At 37.8% G+C, this 27,035-nt stretch overlaps 1 protein-coding gene across 5 annotated transcripts in view; it reads left to right on the top strand.

Moving 5' to 3' along the window:
* Positions 1-27,035, top strand: part of PCNX1 (pecanex homolog 1 (Drosophila)) — a 181,163-nt gene that overhangs the window by 18,951 nt on the left and 135,177 nt on the right. For all 5 annotated transcript variants that reach the window (XM_018054011.1, XM_018054014.1, XM_018054012.1 and 2 more), the window contains exons 2-3: positions 10,413-10,621; positions 21,793-21,898. In XM_018054011.1, the coding sequence (XP_017909500.1) occupies positions 10,413-10,621; positions 21,793-21,898 (315 nt within the window). The remainder of the gene's footprint in view (positions 1-10,412; positions 10,622-21,792; positions 21,899-27,035) is intronic.

Raw genomic sequence — 27,035 nt, 5'->3', positions numbered from 1 at the left:
AGCATCAGTCCTTCCAATGAATATTCAAGGTTGATATCCTTTAGGACTGACTGGTTTGATCTCCTTGCTGTCCAAGGGACTCTCAAAAGTCTTCTCCAGCACCACAGTTTGAAAGCGTCAGTTCTTCCGTGCTCAGGCTTTTTTATGGTCCAACTCTCACATCCACACATGACTGCTGGAAAAGCCATGCTTTGACTGTATGGACCTTTGTCGCTACATTGTTCAAATATTATTAACAACGTCAAATAGTTGTGCTATTATATGCCCATGCACTATCTCCTTTCAAGTTTTCTCACTTAATGCTTATTGTAGCTCTGTGAAATGAAGATCTGTTACTATCCCTATTTTTCTAGTGAGGAAACAAAGGCTCCTAGAAGTTAAACCACTGGTTCAGGGTTATACAGATTGCCTCTGCTGTGTCTTCCATTTGGCCTCAAGATGACCATCACGGTCACTTTCCACTGTGCTCTTCCACAGTCATGCAAGATGCTTTTCTGATTAATCCGTGTCTGAAAGCCGCCTTGTGATTGACTGGGGTCAACTAAGTGTCCCCAGATCTTTTTCAGTCTTTATTCTGAGTCTAGAACTCTCAGAGCTGCCCTTGAAATCACCATCTAATTATATCTTTAATCTTGGCTCCCCTTCTCAGCTAGCATATTATGTGAATACATTGGAAGCCCATTATAAATCTGCAATTTAGTTATGGTTCTCAGTGAGATAATTTGTCTTACTCATCATTTCGGAGGGGGGCTAAGGTAGCCAGATTCTGTAGCATGTACAGGCGTACTTCATTTTGTTGTGGCTTCCCTTTGTTATGCTTCATAGGTATTTATTTTTTCACATGTTGAAGGTTTGTGGCAACCCGTTCAGCAAGTCCGTTGGCACCATTTTTCCAAAAGTGTTGTTTTCTTGTGTCCCTGTATCATGTTTTGGTAATTTGCATATTATTTCAAAATTTTCATTATTACTAAATTTTTTATCATGATCAGTGATATTTGATGTTACTTTTTTAAGAAGATTATGACTTGCGGAAGTTTTAGATTATGGTTAGCATTTTTAAGCAATAAAGTATTTTTAAATTAAGGTATGTACATATTTTTAGACATAATACTCTTTCACACTTAATAGACTACAGTATAGTGTGTATATATTCTATATATATAGGAAACCAAAAAATTCATGTGGCTTACTCCACTGTGCTGCCCACTTTATTGTAGTGGTCTGGAACTAAACCTGCAGTATCTACAAGGTATGCCTGCATTATAAATGGATTTTATTAATATTTAATATCCTTTCACTTACTGGTCTTGTGTGGGCCTTTTTCCCTGCTGTGTTTATTTAAAATGCTATGTGTTTTGCCGTTGCTGCTGCTATTACATGTGCTTCTTTACTTCAGCTACAGAGGTGCAGCATTTGCTGTCTGTTTAAGTCCTGCTCATTCCAGTTTTTTATGAAATCTTATGAAATCTGAAATTGTTGTCTTCATGAATATGTAAATAGCAGCAAGAGACACAATTGTTTCAAGGGCTGGAACTTTTTTGGAAACTTTAACTGAAGTTTGGCATTGCGGTTTCTAGTGGGTAGAGGCCAGGGTTGGTGCTGAACATGCTATCTTGAGTAGGACAGCCCCTAACAACATAAGATTATCTGGCCCCAGGTGTCAGCAGTGCTGAGGCTGAGAAACTGCTCTGGAGCGTTCATTCTCTCTCTTTTTTAAAGTTTGTCTCTGCTGGATCTGTTTCTGCCTGTGGGCTCTTAGTTGTGCCATTCGGGATCCAGTTCCCTGACCAAGGATCAAACCCCGGCCCCCTGCATTGGGAGTGCAGTCTTAGCCAGTGGCTCCACCACCAGGCAAGACCTAAGAGTGTTCATTCTCAATAGGCATGTTGTTGTCTTCAGGCGGGCGGCGGGCAAAAGTTATTCCTTGGGATGGGGGTAGTGGTGAAATATTTTTATGTGCAAAGTACAGATATGCATGTAGTATGTATAGATACACAGTGTTCCTGTGTTGGTAAAGTTTTATGATGGAGTCAGTATTTAGAAAACCTACACTTCCCTATGCTTCTCCTCTACACTTACAGCACTTCTAACACCAGATGTTGGAGAGGGGGGTTCCCCACCAAGGAATTCTCTGAGACACACTCTGACAGTTTAATTCAATTCTGATGCATTTACGTAGAGATAGCATCAGATCCCACAAGTTAAGGTTTTCATCCTACAAAACTGCTCCTCTTCCCCACAATTAAAATGCCAGTCCAAAGTGCAGACTGTTTCTCGTGCTTCTGACCAATTGACTATAAATCAGTGGTTTCCGTGACCCCATCCTGAGGTTTGATTGAGTTGCTAGAGAGGCTCACAGAACTCAGGAAAACAGTTTGCCTACTGTCTACCAGTTTGTTGTAAAAGGCTGTAATTAAGATAGAGAATATGCAGGTGGAACGGATTCATAGAGCAGGGTATATGTGTGGGAAAGAGTTCCCAGCTTTCATACCCTCTCTGGGGGTGTGGCCCTCCATCACCTCTCTGTATTCACCAACCTGGAAACTCATGGAACTTCATACTATTGGGATTTTATGGAGATTGTTTCACACAGACCTGATGAGTTACTAATTCCACTTCCAGCCCTTTTCAAACCGTACAGAGCTTGAAGGATGAAGCTGAAAATTCCTAGCTTCTAATCATGGCTTAGTCTTTCTGGTGACCAGCCCTGATTCAGGAGCCCACCCAGAGTCACCTCATTAGAAAACAGCCCTTCCTATCACCCAGGAAATTCCCAGGGATTTGCATGTCAGGAACGAGAGTAAACACCAGATGTTAGAATGGCAGATGCCCTTTGTGCTCTTCTGGTTTAGGAAATCGGAAGTGTTGAGGAGCTCTGTGCCAGGAGCCAGGACAGAAACCAATATATCTATTTGTTATTATTTCACAGGGAACACTTAAGGGGAAAATGTCTAAAATGACTCCTTAAGATGGCGGCAATGAAAAAAAAGTTAACACTGCCTTGAAGGAGACTGTCTACTTATAATGATTTGGAACTCAGGTTCTCAACCACTGAAGTTAGACTAGATGTAAATCCTGTTTTTGCCAGTTTACCAGCTACAGACAATGACTTCATAAGCCTTTAAGTTTTCCTATTTGTAAGAGATGTAGATAGTGATAGTACTTTCTTCAAAGGATTGTTGTGAGACAGATACTTTGCCATTTAAAGCACGTAGCACTTGGTAAAAGCATAGTCATTCTCCTAAGATGCTCCAGGAGAGAGAAAGGATCTTATTTATTGCAATGTAGCTGGGGCTTAAATCAGTATTCAATAAATATATGTTGAATGAATGAATAAAACTCTTATTCCTTGAGTTGAATGTGTCATTTACCATTATGGAAACTGAGGAAGTGGCAGCAGTAAGATAAACTGTACTTCCCTTCATTCTTTTTTTCTGTTGGGCAGCTTTTATATTTACCTCACGTAAACTCTGCTGTGTGATACATTGCCTATTTGAACATTTACTTTTAAAGTAGAAATGGATTATATAGCATGCAATACCATCATTCTGTTTCAAGCCAGTTGAGTGAGTTCAGAGCAAGAATGATAGATGCATTCTGTTAATGCTCTCAAGAGAGCTAGTATACTCTTTTAAATTTAATTTTGGCCACGCCGGGTGTTCCTTGCTCTATGGACGGGCTTTCTCTGCTTGCAGCGAGGGGGGCTCCTCTCGAGTTGCTGTGTGTGGGGTTTTAGTTGCCGTGTGTGGGCTCCGCAGTTGTGACTCTGGGCTTAGTCGCCCTGTGACAAGTGGGATCTTCCCAGAGCAGGGATCAGACCTATGGCCCTACATTGCAAGGTGATTGATTCTTAACCACTGGGCAACTAGGGAAATTTGCTAGTATACTTTTAATTTCTAAATCTTAACTGACTTTCATTCTTGTGTTAGGATCTCAACTTGCAATGTATTCCATTCTGTTTTCAGTGAAACATGAAAGAATGTACAATCAAATAATAATGCTTGATAACTTATTTTTGTGTATTCATATTTTATATAAAAAATTTATTTTTATTGATCCTTGTAATTTTCCTGTGGCTTAGTGCTTTTGTTACTGAAATAAATCTTTTGATTTTTAAGCCTTAAATTGGAACTGTTGTTATTTGTGCTTATATTGTACCCTACTTACTTTTATAGGAATATAGTTATTAAGTGCACAAAGAATTCCATTATTTTTCATATATTTGCCTCTAAGATAATCTCACTGAATATACCCTGAATTGTTTTTTTGAGGTATAGTAAAAAGATAATAACCTAGCTTCTATTCTTCAGAATCACAAAGTCATGTGACAGATTTCTTATTTTCACTTACTATAAATTCTGAAAAATTGTTTCAATAGACTATATCAGAGACAGAAATAAATATTTACCATATGATTAATTTTTTTATCAATTTACTTAGGGATTTACTTAGACTGATTAAACTATTGAAAGAATGATTCATACAACAGAATGTCAAGTTAACTTATTTACAAAAGGAGATATGAATCAAGATGGTTCTTAGTATAGGATACCCCATTCTGTTTCGAGAATGGTTAGGTTTACTCAGAAAAACATATGTAAAACAAAACATTGGTACCTTTCCAAAAACAGACACACAGATCAATAGAACAAGATAGAGAGCCCAGAAATAAGTCCTTGCATTTATGGTCAATTAATCTATGACAAACGAGTCAACACTATACAAGGGAGAAACGGCAGTCTCTTCCAAGAGGTACTCAGAAAATTGGACAGCTAAAGTTCAAAATGGATTAAAGATCTAAGTGTAAGACTGGATACTATAAAACTCCTAGAGGAAAATATTGGCAGACACTCTTCGACATAAATTGCAGCAGTATTTTTTTGGATCTGTCTTCCTAAAGTAAAGGAAATAAAAGCAAAAATGAACAAATGGGACCTAATTAAAATTGTTTGCACAGCAAAGAAAACCACCATCACAACAAAAAGATAGCCTACTGAATGGGAGAAAATATTTACAAGTGATATGACTGGTAAGGGATTAATATCCAACATATATAATCAGTTCGTACAACTCAGTGCAAAATAAACCCAAAAAAACCAGCCTAATTGAAAAATGGGCAGAAGAACCAAATAGACATTTTTCCAAAGAGGAAATGTAGATGGCCCATAGGCACATGAAAAGTTGCTCAACATTGCTAATCTTCAGGAAAATGCAAATCAGAGCCAATCACACCTGTCAAGATGACTGTCATCAGAAAGAAGACACAACAAATATTGGTTAGAATGTGGAGAAAAGGGAACTCTAGTACATTGTTGGTAGGAGTGTAAATTGGTACAGCCATGATAGAAAACAGTATGGAAATTTCTCAAAAAAAACTAAAACCAGAACTGCTGTATGACCCAGTAGTTCCTCTTCTGGATGTATTTCTTTAAAATAAAAAAAGCACTGATTTGAAAATATGCATCCTAATGTTGATAGCATTATTTATAATAGCCAAGATATGGGAGCAACCTAAGAATCCAACAGATGAATGGATAAAGAAGCTGTGGTGTATATATATATATTCAATGAAATACTACCTAACCATAAAAAAGAATGAACTTTTGCCTTTTGCAGCAATATGAATGGACTTGGAGGGCATTATACTAAGTGAAATAAGTCAGACAGAGAAAGAAAGTACTATATGATATCACTTACATGTAGGATCTAAAAAATACAGCAGACTAGTGAATGTAACAAAGACTCACAGATAATAGAAAATAAACTATTAGTTACCAGTAGGGGTAGGGGGACTTAGCAGCAGCAGCAGCAGCCGGGGTAGGGGGGCAATATAAAGGTAGAGGAGTGAGAGGTACAATCTGTTGGGTGTAAGATAGGCTCAGCGATATATTGTGCAACACGGGGAATATGGCCAATATTTTGTAATAACTGTAAATGAAAACCTTTAAAAACTGTAAAAAATTTTTTTTAATTAAAAACAAAACATTGGTGCCTCTCAATTTATATTCTTATAATTTCATTTGAGGTTTTTTTTTTTGGGTAAAGAAAAAGATCACTTTTAAAATATTACTGCTCATAGCCAACGTACTTGGCCCATTAAGAGCTATTAGAAATGTGCAATGAGGTTCATGTTGTTTTCATATTTACTAACACAGTAGCCATTCTACAGCCCATGGATCAAGAATAATTTCTACTTTCAAGTCTCATTATTTAAGAAATACATTTCTTAAGACTATAGTTGCCATAAATAGTGATTTTTCTCATGACTTGCTTTATTGCAGTGCTCTAAATTCAAACCTATGATAGCTCTGAGATATGCCTATAAAAGTCTAGATTCATATAGGTATGCCTATGTAAGGCTAGATTCTACCATCCAACTGTCCCTCAACAAAGAAAGAATTACCATATTATCTGAGTTGTTATGAAGTCTTTTATATTGCCTGCTGCTTGCTTGCTTGCTTACTTATTTTCCCCAGTTGCGTTTTTGTGTTTTCAACACGGTTTTCTTTTTTAAGTCCTAAAAAATTTAGTATAGTTATGGTAACTATGAGGAGGGTTTGTTGTTGTTTAGTCACCAAGTCATGTCCTGCTGTTGCAACTGCAAGTTTTGAATGCCGTAATGAATTATTAATGAGAAAACTACATATGTTACTCAGTTATGGAGATAGGAATATGCATTTATGAGATGAATGGAAAAGGAATAAAAATTGTCCTAATAAAACACAAATGGGTATCTGTTATAAACACAGTTTCCAGTAACAACATCATACACGTTCAAAAGTGTTATAATTTAAATGATATATGCCAAAATGATGATAATGTGCTGTGTAAGCCTATGTTAGATAACTCATGATGGCTTTTAGTTAGATAAAAGATATATGTAAATGAATTGAACAAAATTGTTTTATGAAATAGGAGGGAAGAAATAGAATGGTAAAGAACCCACCTGTCAGTGCAGGAGAAGTAGGAGACGCAGGTTCCATCCCTGGGTTGGGAAGATCCCCTGGAGGAGGGCATGGCAACCCACTTCAGTGTTCTTGCCTGGAGAATCCCATGGACAGAGGAGCCTGGTGGGCTACAGTCCATGGGGTGACAAAGAGTCGGACATGCCTAAAGCAACTTAGCATGCACTCAAATATAACGTTTTAACTAAAGACATTGACTTTCACCAAAATTTACAGATTTAGATCATCTAAAAGCTTTTTCTTTTCTTGTTGGGAAAATTTAAAATATAGAAAAGTTCCTATAAAATATGGAAGATAATTTTAGTCCATCAGTATACAGCCTTACTTTTATTTCTTAAGACTTTTATTCCCTCCCTTATTTTTCGAATTTGTACTTTGTCTTTTCGTATATGTTTTAAGCTGCCTATCTTTACTCTTAACACTTGTATATTGATGGTGGCTTGTATGTACTATATATATTACTTTGGTCTCTTTCCAGCTTGTTAATATGTGTTTTTTAATGTTGCTTTCCTAAGCACATTCTACTGTAGATAAAAATGTAAACACAAGTACATGTTTTAGAGTGACATAAATATAAAATGCAAGTGTAAACAGAAAAAATCTAGTATTTTTAATAGTTCTATTCATATTAAAATAGTATGTAGATAAAATTCTAACATGCAGAAATATGTATGTATGTATGTGTTAGTCACTCAGTTGTGTCTGACTTTTTGCAACCCCACGGTCTGTAGCCCACCAGCCTTCTCTGTCCATGGGATTCTCCAGGCAAGAATACTGGAGTAGGTTGCCGTTCTCTTCCAGGGGATCTTCCCAATCTAGGAATCGAACCCAGGCCTTGTGCATTGTAGGCAGATTGTTTGCCGTCTGAGCTTCCAGGGAAGCACAGGAATATGGGTAGGCTCGTTTCAGTAGTTCGTTTGTAAGCCAGTGCCTTGGGGAAAATATATTCTGAGCTTGTGAGAGGTTCCCAGCTGGCTTGCTGAAATCAGTTTGACTTACTATGTAGTTGGAATTACAGAAAATTATATTTTGGATTTTTTTCTTCGGGCATGTATGTCTGAATCTTGACAATGGGAATAGTTTCTTGTCTTCTGCAGCCCCGTCCTCTGAAAGGAAATACTTACTTGGAATCCTTAACCTCAGCCCCCTGAAGGGGCCTGTGGCAAGAGGGCTGAATTCCTCAAGCTGTGGTTGTGATACGAGGGCCTTTCTGAGTCCTTTGGGGGCAGCCTCCCAAAGGTTAAAAACATTCCTTTGGGGACTCCACAGGCAATGGGATAAACCCTACTGGAGGCTAATATAAATAGGTGTGTTGAAAATACTAAGCAGCTAAGATCTTACTACTTCCTGGTTCTCCTTCCCAGTTCCTTCTAACACTTTCATAAACATCTCCCCCCATACCTACCTACCATGGGGCGCCTTGATGAATGGGATTGTCCTAAAGTTCAGAAGTGACTGCCTCACTTATTTGTGCAAAAGGTGCCTACGTAGTGAAATACATACTCTTTAGACTAAAAAGATGAAATAAAAATAAAATAATTCCTTTGGGGATTTTCCTGGAGATCCAGTGGTTAGGACTCCACATTTCAACTGCCATGGCTTGAGTTCAGTCTCTGGTCTGGGAACTGAGATCCTGGGCCGTGTGGCCAAAAAAATAAATAAATAAAATTCTTTTTCTTTCTGATCTAACCTCTTCCTTTACCTCTAATTAATAGTCATTTTCTAGTTTATGGACAATGTTTGGTTACTAAGACCTTCATCTTCCTTTTCCCCCCAGCATTCTCTGTCTGCCTGAAGTGAAAGGTGGTCCAGATAGGGAACTGAATTCTGTACTTTGTAGGAATTAGCTTATGCACTTACCCCTCCCCCCCCCTTTTTTTTTTTTTTGGTGAATAAGCCAAAAGAAATTTTCCATTAGGATGATTAAGTAAAGGTAGCATCCCCAAGCTTCAGGTATACCAGTAGAAAAGCTAGATCCTGGTGCCGATCGACTGTGCCACTGTAGCTCTGTGAACTGTGGTTCTTAATTTCTTCCCCTAGTTGACCCTTTGTGCCCAGCGAAATGGCCATAGGACTGATGGATTTGAGGGTAGACTCTGGAAGGAAGGCAGTCCCCTTGTTGTTGCTGTCTAGTTTTTCTTTATCTCAAAAAGTATTCAGGAAAGTTGGTTCAGATATTATTGATGGATGGAATTTATGGTTTAGGACAGGATTAGTACCTATGGTTCACCACCCCATCCCCAGGCATACTGCTTTGAAATTCTGCTAATTTTTGTTTTCATTTGCGAGATTTATTTTTGCTGTTTTATTTTTACTCCCTTTTCTATTATACAAAGACAGAGCAGACAACTTTAAAGCTAATAAAAATTTAAGTTCAGTTTTTGTCTCCAAATAGACTAATGATTGTTTATGTTGTAGCTCAGTAAAAGCACCTTAGTAATTGGCAACAAAGTTCCCAAACCACACAAGGAGAGAGCATGGACCTAAAAGAATAATCTGAATGAATTTAGTGTTTTGAGCGTGGAAGCAAAACTGCTATTCAGTTTTTTTCTTATAGCTGGATATTGAACTGTGACTTACCATAGGGGAACAAAGAAAGGCCTCAGATGACTGGTAGTTGTATTACTAGTTACAAATTTATGGCTAAACGCTCTCAGGAAAAATGTCTGATTAAAGGAGATATTGAGAAATATGACCTTCTAGTTAACTGTTTTGAAAGGCAGACCTGAAATTTTTTTTCCCCAATTTTACAATTTCTCTCATAGTTAATCTATGAGGTTAACTATTAACAGCTTTTATTTTTTTAAGAGACAGTGAGGTTCAGCACAGATGGTGGACATAGTGTCTTTACATTGATGCGCAAGGAAATGAGTGTGTTTATATCATAAAAAAAAGTTACAGGGAGCACATAAACAAGGATTATTTATATTTGGAGTACAACCCTGTCTTATTGACATATTATGTAATGTGATACATTAACTCTCTATTTGGATTATAAGCTTTTTGGCATGAACTTTATTTATACCAGTGCTGTCCACTGGGCATGTAACATGAGCCACGTAGGTAATTTAAAATTTTCTAGTAGCCGCATTATATATTTTATTTAACCCGATATAATCTAAATGTATTTCAACAGGTAGTCAGTATAAAGACTGAGATATATTGCACCCTTTTCTCCATACTAAATCTTCAGAAACCATTGTTATTTTATTCTTAGTGCACATTTCAATTCAGGCTAGCCACATTTTGAGCACTTGATAGCCATAGGGAGAGAGTGGCTACTGTATTAATAGATAGTGCTGTCTTACACTTTTACAGTTCAGTATTAGGAGCGCAGTCATTGCTTTGTGTGAGAATGTGTGTGTGTCTGTTATTTTAGCTACAGATTTCTCTAGTTGAATAAAGTATAAAAGATTTTTAAATGCCTGTCTTTTCTTTCTCTTTAAGGCCCTTCCTTCTTCCATGATTATAGTAGCAGTTTATTGTCCTGTGATAGCTGCTGTTTTCATTGTTCTGAAGATGGTCAACTATCGACTCCACAGAGCCCTGGATGCTGGAGAGATCGTAGATAGGAACGCAAATGAGTTCACAGATCAGCGAGCCAAAACTGAGCAAGGCAACTGTTCAACACGGAGAAAAGATAGCAATGGGCCAAGGTAAGGAATCCCATGGCACTCAGTTTTTAAGGGTGTACATGACGCCTGTGTCCAGTGATGTGGTTATTGTGTCAGGCCTGTTCTGTTCACCTGGTTTTACCACTGTCAGTACAGTGACAGGTGTGATTGTCACAGTAGACAACAGCAAAGGTGACTCTCTGGAGATAAGTCAGTATCCTTGGCCTTATTAATGGACAACATGTTTGAATGATAATAATCAGAATAGTATAATGATTAAATACACCAAAGACCAAAACCAGTGGCAAACAAGGTAAAGAAATAATAAAATATGGCTTTGTAAATCAAAGCATTTTTACTTATACGTATATGTAGTTACATGTATGTACATATACTTATATACTTTTATATAAAATGTGTATACATCTTAAGCTGTGCTAATATTTTACTTGACACTTATAATCTGCAGTTTTCCTTTACTGTAATTTTATTTTTCAATTTTATATTCTCGCCTTAGAAACTTAGCTATTCCTTCCCTCGACCTTAGCATGACTGATTTCCTGTGTAGTGGTAACCCCCTCCTAGATGCTTTCTTTTCCGTCTCAGCTAAAATATTCTCCCTGCTGCTCTCAGTCACATTCTACCGTGTTACCTCAGCCTCAACCAGAGGAATTTAGTTGTTACAGTCAAAAGGTTGTGACTTCTTAGAAATAATAGGTGTCCCTATTGTAACTCTTCAATTGTTGCTTTATGAGCATACAACATTTTTAAGCTCATGCAGCCCTCAGAGCAATTCTATGAGATGGATGCTGTTATTATCCCTGACTTATAGATGTGGAAAGTAAGGTGAAAAGGATCAAATAATCCAGGCATTCAGGCTCTGGAGTCCATGCCTTTTAACCACTATGCCATGTTTCCACTCAGTATGATATATTATATCAAGATATAAATAACGCCATTAAAAAGGGGGTATTCATCTTCTAAGGCAGGGCAATATTTCTGTGCCATCTTCAGTGCACTTAAAGCCTTTGTCCTTTTTCAGTTACATTTTCCTTCATCCCTAACATGATTATCCCATTTGTTCATTGAACAGATATTTTACTCTTGTGATAATTTTATTCATAGCATAAATCACTATCTGAAGTAATCTTACTTAATCATTTGTTTGCATTTATAAGTTTCTTGAAGGCAGTGCCTTGTTTTTCTTACAAACTATTTTATTCCTAGGTTCTTGAACAGTGTCTTGGCACTAATAGGTACTCAGGAAATATTTCAAATTAGTGAAAACATTTTTTTTCTGTGATAGTATTTTTTTTTCCCCCTGTGATAGTATTGTTAATGACTGCACAGTATTCCATTTTGTGGGTATATAATAGCTTAATTTGCTATCTTGTTTTTAGTTATTTAAGTTATTTTCTAATTTAAATTTAAGTATTAGATCACTGTGATGTTTAAATTTTAAATGACTGAAATGTTTTTTATCATGATTTAGCAGAAGTAGAATTACTCAAAAAACTATACCCCATTTTTTAATATATATTGCCAAAGTCCAAAGAGTTTTACCTTTTAATTATTGTGATCAGCAGTTGGAGGGTCTTTTTTTTTTTTTTCCCCCTGCTTTTGGCAGCACTGATTATTCAGTATTTTCACAAGCTGGTCAATATCTCATTGTTTAATTTTTTCAGTTTTCAGATTACTAGTGAAATGGAGGCATTTTTCTTATGTTGTTCCATTTAAATTTGTTATTTTGTGAGTTGTATGTTTTTCTATCAGTGGTTAATTTTTTACTGTTGGTTTGGAGAAGATACTTATGAAGGATATCAACTTATCTTTTATGTCGAATACTTTTCCTCACTTTATGGCATTTTATTTATATATTTATATGCCACAATTAATTTTTTTATGATCTGTTCTGTTCTATGCAAGTTTATTAGTTCTGTCTTTGATATCAAGTTTTGTAAGATTTTTCTTTCCCCAAATTATGTAAATTTTCATCTGTGTGTACTTTCAGTGTTTTTACCATTTTATCTTTTATTTTTTACTTGTAGTCAATCTGAAGAACATTTCTAACTTTTTTTTCAGATTTGTTAGGACCAACAACATTGAATGAATAATGCATCATTATGTCCTTTTCTGGGCTCTGTTTTCTGCCCCGTTGATCTCTCCCTTTGCTTAGAATACACTGGCTTTCTAACATGCTTAATACTTAGCAGTGTGAATTGCTCGTCACTATTTTAATATTATCTTAGTTATTCTCATGTGTATGCTTAGTTTTTTGTGAGATGTTCCCTTGTCTGCTCATCCTCCAGAAAATCTCAGTAGAATTTTGATGATAATTGTATTAAATTTGGAGGGAACTCAGCTTTTAAAATAGAAAGCCTCACTCAGAGACGTTGTGTGGTCGTTGTACAGTCACTTAGTCTTGTCTGGCTTTTTGATGGACTGCAGCACGCCAGGCCTCCCTGTCTCTCACCATCTCCCAGAGTTTGCCCAAATTCATGTCCACTGCATCAGTGATGCCATCCAGCCATCTCATCTTCTAATGCCCTCTTCTCCTTTTGCCTTTAATCTTTCCCAACGTCGGATTTTTCCAGTGAGTTGGCTGTTCACATCATCTGACCAAAATATTGGAGCTTAGCTTCAGCATCAGTCTTTGCAATGAATTTTCAGGACTGATTTCCTTTAGAATTGACTGGTTTGTTCTCCTTGCTGTCCAAGGGACTCCCTTGTATATGTATATGGTGTATGTGCATAAATCTTTTAGTGGATTCTACATAGTTCTTAAGTGTATTCTATTTCTGTTATGAAATGCATACCCCCATTTAGTGGGTAAGCAAAGAGAATGTAGATTCTGCTCTTAATCTGCCAGGGGCTTGATAAGTTCCTGATAGTATGACCTTGGGGGAGTTAAGCTTTTATGCCTTGGCTTCCTCATCTGGATGATGAGACAAATAATAGTACTATCTCTAGGATTCAGTTCAGTTCAGTTCAGTCCCTCAGTCGTGTCTGACTCTTTGCAACCCCGTGAACCACAGCACGCCACGCTTTCCTGTCCATCACCAACTCCTGGAGTTTACCCAAATTCATGTCCAGTGAGTCAGTGATGTCATTCCCTTCTTCTGCCCTCAATCTTTCCCAGCATCAGGGCCTTTTCAGATGAGTCAGCTCTTCGCATGAGGTGGCCAAAGTACTGGAGTTTCAGCTTCAACATCAGTCCTTCCAATGAACACCAGGACTGATCTCCTTTCGGATGGACTGGTTGGATCTCCTTGCAGTCCGAGGGACTCTGAAGAATCTTCTTCAACACCACAGTTCAAAAGCATCAATTCTTCGGTGCTCAGCTTTCTTCACCATCCAACTCTCACATCCATACATGACTACTGGAAAAACCATAGCCTTGACTAGACGGACCTTTGTTGACAAAGTAATGTCTCTACTTTTTAATATGCTATCTAGGTTGGTCATAACTTTCGTTCCAAGGAGTAAGCATCTTTTAATTTCATGGCTGCATTCACCATCTGCAGTGATTTTGGAGCCCAAGAAAATAAAGTCAGCCGCTGTTTCCACTGTTACCCATGTATTTGCCATGAAGTGATGGGACTGGATGCCATGATCTTCGTTTTCTGAATGTGGAGCTTTAAGCCAACTTGTTCACTCTCCTCTTTCACTTTGATCAATGGCTTTTTAGTTCATCTTCACTTTCTGCCACAAGGGTCATGTCATCTATTTATCTGAGGTTCTTGATATTTCTCCCGCCAATCTTGATTCCAGCTTGTGCTTCCTCCAGCCCAGCGTTTCTCATGATGTACTCTGCATAGAAGTTAAGTAAGCAGGGTGACAGTATCCAGCCTTGACGTATTCCTTTTCCTATTTGGAACCAGTCTGTTGTTCGATGTCCAGTTATAATTGTTGCTTCCTGACCTGCATACAGGTTTCTCAAGAGTCAGGTCAGGTGGTATGGTATGCCCATCTCTTTCAGAATTCCACAGTTTATTGTGATCCACACAGTCAAAGGCTTTGATATAGTCAAAGCAGAAATAGATGTTTTTCTGGAATTCTCTTGCTTTTTCAGTGATCCAGCAGACATTGGCGATTTGATCTCAGGTTCCTCTGCCTTTTCTACCAGCTTGAACATCTGGAAGTTCACGGTTCACAGATTGCTGAAGCCCGGCTTGGAGAATTTTGAGCATTACTTTACTAACGTGTGAGATGAGTGCAATTGTACAGTAGTTTGAGCATTCTTTGGCATTGCCTTTCTTTGGGATTGGAATGAAAACTGACCTTTTCCAGTCCTGTGGCCACTGCTGAGTTTTCCAAAGTTACTGACATTGAGTACAGCACTTTCACAGTATCATCTTTTAGGATTATGAGACTAAATGAGGTCATATATGCAAAGCACTTAGAACAATTTCTGATACATGGAACAATGTAGTAATTGCTAGCTCTTATTAGTTCTGTATAAGTTGTATATGATTAATTCTGGATAATTGTATATATTCTTAGTGCTTATTTTACTTATCTTTTCTATTTTCTTTTAGTTTTCAAAAAGATTTATTGTTAAATATATATTTCAAACAATGTATCAAGTATATGTGAGAATAGTAACCAAGTGAATACTTAACCACCGCACAGCTTAAGTAATAGGACATTATACAAATTCAAGTCTTTCTCATTTCATTCTACCCTTTTCTTTTCGGGAGTGATCTTTATTTTTAAATATTTTATTAATAATTCCATTGGTTTACTGTTATACAGTCTTTGTCAGTTCAGTTCAGTCGCTCAGTCGTGTCCGACTCTTTGTGACCCAATGAATGGCAGCACACCAGGCCTCCCTGTCCATCACCAACTCCTAGAGTTTACCCAAACTCATGTCCATCGAGTTGGTGATGCCATCCAGCCATCTCATCCTCTGTCGTCCCCTTCTCCTCCTGCCCCCAGTCCCTCCCAGCATCAGGGTCTTTTCCAGTGAGTCAACTCTTTGCATGACGTGGCCAAAGTATTGGAGTTTCAGCTTCAGCATCAGTCCTTCCAGTGAACACCCAAGACTGATCTCCTTTAGGATAGTCCTAAACCTATTATTACTTAATTTTGTCTGCCTAAGATATCCTAAAGACAGTCATACTGTTTGTATTTCTCTATGAAGGGCTTTTTTTGTGCAGAATTTCGTATTTTGTAGACTTACGTACGTTGATGCTTCCGGCTGTTATTTGTGTTTGCTCTTGTATAGTCTCCTGCTGTTGGAGTAGACTACAGCTTATCCGTTTTCCTGTTGATAGTCATTCAGATTGTGTCTAGGTTTCTTGCTCAGATAACACATTATCATATGTTTCTTTGGCCACATGTGTATATCTAATATTCGTAAGCTGGTTCACAGGGCATTTTCACATTCAGTTTTATTAGGTAATTCCAAGCTGTTTACCAAAACAATAATACCAGTTTATGTGTGAAAGTCCTTATTGTTTCATATCCTCAATATTTGATTTTGTTGTTGTTTTTGTAAGTTTTACTAGTTTTCCATTTTAACAGCTGAGTGTTAGATGTGTCTTATTTTGACTTCTATCAATAGTTAACCTTTCTGATTACTAGTGAGACAGACCGTCTTACCTCACATATATGATCCATTTAAGCTTTCTGTTCTTCCCAGTGCCTGTTTATTTCTTGTTTCATTTTTCTTTGGGGTTCTCTTTTGTTGTTAAGAAGGAGTTCAAGAGAGAGGGGACTTATGTATACCTATGGCTGATTCACGTTGATGTATGGCAGAAACCAATACAATATTGTAAAGCAATTATCCTTCAATTAAAAATAAATAAAATTTAAAAATATATATTCATTATATTACCCCTTTGTTGATTATATACACTACAGATGTCTTTTTCCAGTTTATAGCTTGTCATTTTGCTTTTCCTAAGATTTCTTATGATTATCACACATTTCTTAAATTTATAGTTTATTGATTTTTTTTTTGGTAATTAATGTTTTTTCATTATTTAAGAAATTATTTTCTACCCAGATATCAAAAAATACTCTCAGAGATTGTCTTTTTAAAATTCCATGTTTCTTTGTTTTCACATTTCAGTTGTACTGGAAATTATTATGTTCTGTTGTCAGGTATGGATTTTAGGGTTTGTTTTTCTTTATATATAACTGGCTTAATCAGTATTTGTTATAAGACTGTCTTTTCCTTTTTGACCTGTGGGACTCACTTTATCATAAATTGTTTTCACATATGGTGGGTATGTTTCTGGGCTCTATTCTGTTCTGTTAATATAGTTTATGCCTATGTAGTTACTACACAATCATAATTGCTATAGCTTTGTAACAAGACTTTTGATAACTAGTGGGGCAAACCTTGTACCTTGTTTTTTTTCAAGAGTGACTTTGCTACTCTTGATCTTTGATACAAACTGTAGAGTCTGCTAGGCAAAGTCTACAAGGACTTAGAGTTTTTATTAGCATTACATTGGATATGTAGATTCCTCTGCTGAGATTCGATAGCCTTACAATATTGTATCTTTCCATTTATTTAGTCTTCTTTAATGTCTCTCAGTAAAGATTTATCATTTCTCCATTAAAAGGCTTTCATAGCTTTTATTAAATTCTATCAACTTTTTCTAATTACTTTTTGTTTAAATGTAGTAGTTTACTTTGTTTCCAGCAACATTATTAAACTCCCTTTTAATGGTAAAATTTTATAGGTTATTTCTTGATTTGCTGTGAATGATGACAGTTTTATTTCTTCCTTTCTATGACTTATTCTTCTTCTTTAACTTTTCATTGACTATAACTTCTAACATATGGTTAAATTAAAATAGTATTGGTGTACATCTTTGTCTTTCTTTAATCTGAAAGAGAGTGTCTTGAAGCATTACCGTTAAATAAGATCTTTTTTGCAGAATTTGCTTTTGACATCTCCTTTCCCTCACTCTCCCACTTACAAATCTCTGTTCTGAGGAACAGAAATGAATAGGAAAACAAATGCACTTATTTTCAGAGCCTCTCACCGTGCTTGGTACATTAGAGCTGTCAGTTTGTTGCATGGATGAACAACTGCAGTAGGAAAGACTGCTGCTGCTTCTGGTTGCCATTGGCTGTGGTGTGGCAGCTCAGAAATAATGATCTTAAATCCTGATCTTAAAGAAAGAGTCAACGTCATTTATGTATGTATTACATTTTTAACGTTTCAGGAGAGGAAATGAGCACGTTGAATTTTAGAATGTGAATATGTGAAGGCAGAACATATCTTTTTTTCTGTTTCTTGTGCAGCGATGCTTGCAATATTGTAAATTAAGGAACCATTTAAAATGTGCACAGATGAGTTTTAGGCTAAATTTTCTGAAGATTTATTCTCTTTAGGGACTTTGTATTTCTCTATTCATGCTTTTATGAACATCCTTGTGGTCTTGATTAGATTTACTGAGGTGGTGCTGTGAAGTTCTAGTTAAAGCTTGAGCTGTTAATGATATTAGTTATCAACAAATTTATTTGTGACTCTTCTTTATAATTCAGATTAGACCCTGTCTACTTTCCTCTTTCCCCTGTACCTGTTTTTTTTTTTTTAACAGATGAGGAAATTAAGTCGTAAACATAGCGATTTCCTGAGTTTGGTCAGTTCGGTCTACCGCTTACCGCAGTAGACCACTTTGCTTCTGTGGGAATTGTAAACTACTTACTTTCCAGGTACATGCTGAAATCACCATTGCCGAAAATCTGCAAGCCTTACTAGTAAAGAAAATTCTTACTCAGTCAGTTTATATATTAGAACACTGTTAACTGACTAAAAGTTGTGCTTCTTAATTTGTAAAGAAGAGAAAGGTACAGCAAGTTTGCAGGAGGATTTAGTTTTTTTCTATAAAAAGAACTATTTGTTTTTTCTTTCATCTTTTTTTCTCCCTAAGTACCTCCTTCCACTCAGTGTTGATCATTGAGCATTAGATCTAGATTATTTTTCTCCACTGGAGATGACCCTCCGCCACAGGAGATACTTGGCAATATTTGGAGACGCTTTTGGTCATCACAGGGAGAAATACCACCAGCATCTGGTGCATAGAAGTCAGGGATGCTGCTAACCATCCTGACAATGCACAAGACGGTTCCTAGCAGCTGAGACTACGTGGCCTGAAATGTCAATCGTGCTGATGTTAAGAAACCTTCTGTAGATAATGGAGTTTATTTTTGGTTTTGAACTGGAAAGAGAACTTCAGTGCCTATTTGTTAAAAGGCATTATTGATATCTTAGACTGTGGCCTTTAGACTTAGACCTGGTGTTCAAATCTTATATCAGTCCTTACTGATTATGAGTACCTACATTCTCATGTGTAAGGAAAAAAGCAGAAAGAACAGATATGATAATACACTGTCAAGTGCTGAGTAAGTATTATTTGTGTCCTCCCTTCCCACCTGAATTCCATGTACCATTGACTTGGCTTACGTTGTATATTCCTCTGAGAACTTAGGGAAGTTTTTACACCTTTCAGTTTTTTTATCTGTGTAATGAGGATGATAGTGTTTACAGCATAAAATTTAGGGGAATGTTTCATGAGAAAATGCAAATAAAACATGTGCCCTGTGACTAGAATATATTAAATATTTAGTAAATTTTGCTTTGTTATTGATTTTATGTTCTGATTGTAATCATTTGAACTTGCTCTCAAAAGTGATATATAGAACTAAGAAAGATTATTCATCAACTGATGATTGAATAAACAAAATGTGTTCTATCTTTATGATGGAATATTTGGCCAGAGAAAGATACAAAGCACTGATACATACTACAACATGTATGAACCTTGAAAACATTGTGCTAAGTAAAAGAAGCCAGTTACAAAAGATTAGTGGCTGCTGAGGGCTGATGGGAGGAGGGAGGTGGGCCAATAGCTAAATGGGTTTGCTTTTGAGATGATGAAGATGTTTTAAAATTGGCTGTGGGATGGATGCCTCACCACGTTCACTTTGTGAATATATTAAAAATGATCAAATTGCACAGTTTCAGTGGATGAATTGTATGATATGTGAATTACGTATCATTACAGCTGTTGCATAGGTACTAGGGAAGATGAGGGCTGTCTGTCCTTTCTGTGGTATCGAACATTTTGTTCCTTGGTTTTCACCGTGCTTACCATCTTCTGATTCTTTGCAGTCTGAATTAGAGGATGCTTTCCAGTGGAGTTAGCAGTAATATTGCTGGTTATCACTCATCACTCGCTCAGTGGGTGATAACTGCTTGTATATACTCACTTAAGATTTTGCCAAATTAGAAAAGTATTTCTCATTCTGGCCTAGATAGCCTGTGTGACTTAACACCAAATGTCCAGCACACTTGAACATGTTCCAGTTTTCTCACACATGGACATTTGTACACAGAGTCTGCCTTCATATTCATATCTGAGTTCCATTATATCTTGTTTTTATAGATGGGTAACTCAGACAGTAAAGAATCTGCCTGCAATTCAGAAGACGCAGGTTCAATCCCTGGGTTGGGAAGATCCTCTGGAGAAGGAACTGGCAACCCACTCCAGTATTGTTGCCTGGGGAATCCCATGGACAGAGGAGCCGGGCAGGTCACAGTCTATGGGGTCGGAAAGAGTCGGACACTACTGAGCGACTAACAACAAGTTAGAAAGCTGATTTCCATTGTTGGACATTAATTAGCCAACTGAGGTCAGTGGCCTAGACTTAGGGACCCCGTAAGCGAACAGGGACACGATGATTATTAGACCATTAATTAAAAAAAACACACTAGAATTCAAACAGCTTTAGTGATAAATGCGTAAATGGAAGGTGTACTTGTAAGCAGGTTCTATTTGCCTGTATCTTTTGATTACAGTTGATGGAATATCCCACCTAAACAGGGTTAAGGTAATTTATGGCTCACAATAGTGAAAAGTCTCTGTCTAAAGGATGTCATCAGATGTGGCAGTGTGCAGAATTTCAAGTAACTTCATGACTGGTTCCCTTTACGAGGCTGTGCTTTTCTTTTAGTTGGTTCCTCAGACAGGTTCTCCCCTTACGGTTGTAAAATGGCTACAGCAGCTCCGTGACTCTTCTTCTCAGCATTTAAGACAAGCAGATACAAAGAAGTTTCTTCTCTCAATAGTAAAGTGCTTCTGACCTGAGTTGGGTCATGTGCTTACTCTGGAACTACTGATTGTTTAGACCAAGAGATTGGGATATGCTGACTGACTTTGGCCAGTAGAGCTTCCCTTTAACCCTGAGAGTGGGGTCAGCATTACCCCAGCCATAAGAGAGCTTGGGTTGAGGTGATTCACCAGAAGAATTTGGGATTGCTTTTTCTTTTTGTTAACAAGGAGGTTGAATTAGATGCCAAATGGTAAAATAACCTATGTCCACAATAATATTCAGTATATATATTAGAGCTTTTATCCTTGGTAATGATAGCTAAAAAATTCATAGACTGAATATCAGGTAGAGTGAATAAAAAACTTGGGGCAAAAGATAAGATTATGATAATTACGATAATAATTAGGCCTGGATTATTCTAAAAGTGTGTTCTAGAGGAACCTTATTATAAAATGGTCTTAAGTGCTTTGAAATCTGTCATAATCTTGTTTCCTTATTTTGGGATGCCATTATCTTTAAGTATTTTAAGTGGACTTCTCAGTTATTTGAACTTAGTACTTTTCTCTTATGTCTTTCTAATGCCTGTTGTTTGGAGAAGGTGATGGCCCCCCACTCCAGTACGCTTGCCTGGAAAATCCCATGGATGGAGGAGCCTGGTGGGCTGCAGTCCATGGGGTCGCTAAGAGTCGGACACGACTGAGCGACCTCACTTTCACTTTTCACTTTCATGCATTGGAGAAGGAAATGGCAACCCACTCCAGTGTTCTTGCCTGGAGAATCCCAGGGACAGGGGAGCCTGGTGGGCTGCCGTCTATGGGGTCGCACAGAGTTGGACACGACTGAAGTGACTTAGCAGTAGCAGCAATTATAATCAAGGCCAGTTTCTAATACTGAGTGGATGTAGAGAAATTGGGAGAGAGTTTTAAATATTTTGGAATAGTGATGTGGTTATAAAATAATTCAAATTATTGGACTTACAGAGGAAGAATAATTTTTTTCTATTTGCTGTATTAAATACTTGAACCTCTTAGTTTTACAGAAAAAAAGTATAACTTAGTAAACAAACTAAAAGAAAACAATTGGTGTCAGAATAAGAACAATTACTCTCTTTCTCTCTTTTTTTCTCCCCCCCACAGTGATCCTGGTGGGGGAATTGAAATGGCTGAGTTCATTCGAGAGGCCACACCCCCAGTTGGTTGTAGTTCAAGAAATTCTTATGCTGGCCTGGATCCAAGCAACCAGGTAGGAACCTGTGCTATTCTGTTTTGCTTTTTTCCTTCCTCCTGATGGTGGTCTCAGGTGTTCTCTTGTCTGTTAGAGTCAGTTGATGTTCGGGTTTATCTTGCTGATAATTTTTTGATTTGTTTACTGATCATTGTTTATTACTATTACACAGAATTTTCACATTAATTAAGTACTTTGTTGCTGAGCACATACCACATGCTCATTGCCTGGGGTAGTTTTGATCAAAATAGTTGTGAATGCCCTTAGGAACTTGTACTTATTTACCTTCACAGTGTCTGTATTGGAAACATCTCAGTCTCTTTGTGGAATGAAATGGCTTAGTTCTTAAATATGGCTGCACTTTTTGTATTCTTAATTAAACCTGAACTTTCTTCATACTGACAAAATATTGGCAGATTACCCTGGGGAGTAAGCCTATGATTTTGCAACAAACTTTTGAACAGCCACACCTTTTACTTTTTATTTTTTGGTAGGGCTGACGAAAGGACAGCAGTGGCTAGCCACCTTTGGTAACTATACTCTTGGCATTGTGTCCATTAGACTTGCCCTGTTGCAGGAAAGAGAGTGGGGCACGAGAGGATGGTCACATCCCAGGTCACATCCAAGTCCCTGGGACAGTTGCCAAGTGTGGGTTCATGGCTTCACACAGGAAAGAATTCAAGAGGGGTCTTGGTAAAGCGAAAGAAGGGTTATTCAGGCAGGAAACACACTGCACAGATAGAGTGTGGACCATCTCAGAAGGTAAGAGAAGCCCAGGGTATGGTGTTGTCAGGCTTTATAGGGTTAAGTAGTTTCCTATCACTTAACCCTATAGTGATAGTGAAGTCACTCAGTCGTGTCTGACTCTGCGACCCTATAGACTATAGCCTACCAGGCTCCTCCATCCATGGGATTTTCCAGGCAAGAGTACTGGAGTGGGTTGCCATTTCCTTCTCCAGGGGATCTTCCCAACCCAGGGATCGAACCCAGGTCTCCTGCATTATAGGCAGACGCTTCACCTTCTGAGCCACCTGGGAAGTCCCAGGTTCATAGGCTAATGAGTGGGAGGAGTATTCCAGCCATTTTGGGGAATGGGTGGGAATTTCCAGGAACTGGGCCACTGCCTACTTTTTGACCCTTATGATCGGCCTTGAACCTGTCATGGCACCTGTGGGTGTGTCATTTAGCTTGCTGATGTGTTTTTTTTTTTTTTTATTGAAGTATAATAGCTTTACATTATTGTATTAGTTTCTGCTGTAAAACAAAGTGTATCAGCTATATATATATATATATATCCCCTTCTACTTGGACTTTCCCCCCCTCAACTCATCCCACCCCTGTATGTCATCACAGAGCACTGAGCTGAGCTCCGTGTGCGATACAGCAGGTTCCCACTGTTGTTTTTCAATCACTAAGTTGTGTCTGACTCTTTGTGACCCCATGGACTGCAGCACACCAGGCTCCTCTGTCTTCCATTATCTCTTTGAGCTTGCTCAAGTTCATGTTCCTTGAGTCGGTGATGCTGTCTAATCTCATCCTCTGCCGTCCCCTTCTCCTTTTGCCTTCAATCTCCCAGCATCAGGGTGTTTTTCAGTGAGTCCAGTCTTTGCAACAAGTGGCCAAAGTATTGGAGCTTCAGCATCAGTCCTTCCAATGAATATTCAGGGTTGATTTCATTTAGAATTGACTGGTTTGATCTTGCTGTCCAAAGGAATCTCAAGAGTCTTCTCCAGCACCACAATTCAAAAGCATCAGTTCTTCAGTGCTCAGCCTTCTTTATATTCCAACTCTCACATCTGTACATGATTACTGGAAAAAACTCTTGTTAACCTTTGTCCTGCTTCATTTTATACTTCATGGCCAAACTTGCCTTATTCCAGGTTTCTCTTGACTTCCTACTTTTGCATTCCAATCACCTGTGATGAAAAGGACATCCTTTTTTGATGTTAGTTCTAGAAGGTCTTATAGATCTTCATAGAAGCAGTCAATTTCAGCTTCTTTGACATTAGTGGTTGGGATATAGACTTGAATTACTGTGATGTTGAATGATTTGCCTTGGAAATGAGCTGAAATCATTCTCTTATTTTTGAGATTGCACCCAAGTTCTGCATTTCAGACTCTTGTTGAGCGAGGGCTACTTCATTTCTTAGGGATTCTTGCCCACAGTAGTAAATATAATGTAACTGAATTAAATTCACCCATTCCCATCCATTTTAGTTCACTGATTCCTAAGATGTTGATGTTCACTCTTGCCATCTCCTGCTTGGCTACATCCAGTCTGCCTTGATTCATGGATTTAACATTCCAGATTCCTATGCATATGGTTCTTTACAGCACTGGACTTTACTTTTACAGATGCATCCACATCTGAGCATCGTTTCCACTTTGGCCCAGCTGCTTCATTCTTTCTGGAGCTATATTAGTGATTGCCTCCCCACTCTTCCCCATTAGCATATTGGACACCTTCCGACCTAGGGGGGCTCAGCTTCTGGTGTCATATCTTTTTGCCTTATCATAGTGTTTATGGGATTCTCAAGGCGAGAATACTGGAGTGCTTTGCCATTTCCTCCAGTGGATCACTTTTGTCTGAACTCTTCAACATGACCCATCCGTCTTAGGCGGCCCTGCACAGCAGCATGACTCGGTAGCTTCACTGAGTTATGCAAGTCCCTCTGCCAAGGCTTGATTCATGAAAGGGTGCTCACTAGCTAATTGTAGTATAGTAAATAGGTGTCATCCCAATTTCCCCATCCTTTTCACCCTCTCCTTCTTCCCTTGCTGATGTATTTCGATGAGTGTGTACTAAGGCCCAAGGTCTAAGAGAAGTAGGCTATTTTGGACCTAGTTGGTTCTAATCATTTTATGTCATTTCCTTGGGCTGTGTCATTCTTTCAAAGCTTGTGTCCTGCCCCTATCCTGTCTCAGCCCTACTTGTTTTAGGGAGGGAGTCCCATCTTGAATATATTTGACTCATGTCTGCACCTAAATGCATAGCACATCTGACTGATTTGGTTTTCCTTAAAATATTAACTCTTGTATTAAAAAGGGCAGATGTCAGAAGCTATTGTGCTACTTGGATTTTGGTGTTTTAGTTTTATACTGTTTATAACAAAAGAAATTATTGATGTAATTATTGTTATCCTTTAGGAAAGCTGAAATGAAGAAGTAAGTTGGACTTTTTGTATATTGGTAGAGAGATTATCAATACAAAGATACCGTGTTTCTTGTACATGTTTCATTATATAGCTCTCACTGCACGTAGTCATAGTGGTTTATAAATGTCTTCAGTGCTAGACCGTGAGCTCCTTGAACACTGGGGCACTATCATAGTCACTGGCACCGTTCTTTCCTTCATGCCACTGCTGCCCGTCTCCTTTCCATCTTCTATTCTGCATTTCCCCACCCCCCACCCCCCCATTTTTTAAACTGTCGCTTATACTCCTCTCTTTCTGTCACTTACCTTCCTTAAGACGTTTTAGTGCCTGATGGTATTTAAGGCATTTTGCTTATCTGGGATGTGGAGTGGGTCTCACCCTCTCCACCTCTTACCCTCAAAGGGTTTGCAATTTCATGCATGCTCAGTCATGTCCAACTCTTTGCGACCGCATGAACGGTAGCCCATCAGGCTCTTCTGTCCATGGGCTTTTCCAGGCAACAATATTGGAGTGGGTTGCCATTTCAATTTCATAGTAGATATCTATAAGTAACTGAAGTTATATTACCAAGGAAATATAAGTAAAAGGTGCAAAGTAATAGTTGTCATAGAAATGGTACAGAAAAGGGGCTAATGATTTCCGAGGAGAAAATAAATGTTTCCAGCTAGAGAGAGAGATGGCAAGCTTTCATGGAGGAGGTGGCCTTGCCTGATTGCCTTTAGTTAGAAGTAATTTTTGTTTTCTGATGTTTATAATTGTACCTGGACTTTCCTTTGTTCCTTCTCAAAGAGAAGATAAACTGGAGCATTTTAGTGTGTGCAGATCTATTAAGGAAAACTTCACTGCTAAGTGTGTGCAGATACCATTTTTTTCTTAATTTTTTCCTTTTCTAAATGTTTATTTTTAGAAAGTTAGCAGATGAAGGAAAGCTGCAAGAAGAAAATAAAATCATCTATAATGTCATAATAAAAAAAAAGTTTTTAAACAGAGATTTTAGCGTGCTTGCTCTTTGGCACTTGACTCTCTTCACTGACTGTATCATGAATGTTAATACTATTAAGTGTTTCCTGCAGTGAACATCCTGAAAACTGCATTTTATTTGTATGTACTGTGGTTTATATTTTCAGTCCCTTACTGTTTCACATGTGAACAGTAACCACCCCATTATATTTACGGGGATAAGCTTGAAACAGTTCAGAAAAGCATGAAGGATAAAAATATAACCATACATTGTATCCGTTAAGATTGCTTTTGTCACCAAGTAATAAAACTCAACTAATTAAGTGACTTAAAGAAATAGGAGCTGGTTGTGTAGCATTTGTTCAGCAGCTAAACATTATTAGGGCTCTGGGTTGGAATTTTCCCAGGCCTTTTGGTTTTCTCTCAGAGTCGCAGAATGAGCACAGACAGCAGCTTCAATTATGATCCTGTTGAAAAGTGAAGAAGCAGGTGACAGTCTGGGGCAGAGTTGTCCTTGGTCATCATCGTCTCAGACACAGGGAGGTCTTTCCCCAGAGCCTTCCAATAGACTCCCCTGTACATTCATTGACCAGAATGAGGGCACACACCTAGATTAGAGTCTGGGTCCTCCCTTCATAAATCAAAAGATATATGTCCAACATTTGAACAAAATGAGAGGCTTGTTAAGGAGAGAAAAAGGAAACACTTTGAGATTGTGAGCAAATGACTACTCTATGCATATTCAAAAAACTTTTCTTTTTTTAAAGTTTAAATTCTTAGAATGATGCCACGAAATGGTACTTTTTGGTTTGCTTACTTGTTTATAAGCTTCTGTGTAGAAAGTTATGTGTTTATTATTCTAGTAGAAAAATAACTTGTTGGTTTTTTAACTTATTTATTTAGCAGGTATGTTTAGAATGAAACTCTTTTTGCAGTAAAATGCTTTTGGGGCCTTTTTCTCCCTGTCTATTGCAGTGCTTTTTGTGGCTAATCGAAAGCAGATAGAAGGAAAAAGCAGGAGAATCAAACTTAATAAACTG

The sequence above is a fragment of the Capra hircus genome, chromosome 10, assembly GCF_001704415.2.
Source record: "Capra hircus breed San Clemente chromosome 10, ASM170441v1, whole genome shotgun sequence".
Taxonomy (NCBI): domain Eukaryota; kingdom Metazoa; phylum Chordata; class Mammalia; order Artiodactyla; family Bovidae; genus Capra; species Capra hircus.
The sequence above is the reverse complement of the archived record's forward strand: the minus strand, read 5'-3'. Positions and strand labels throughout refer to the sequence as shown.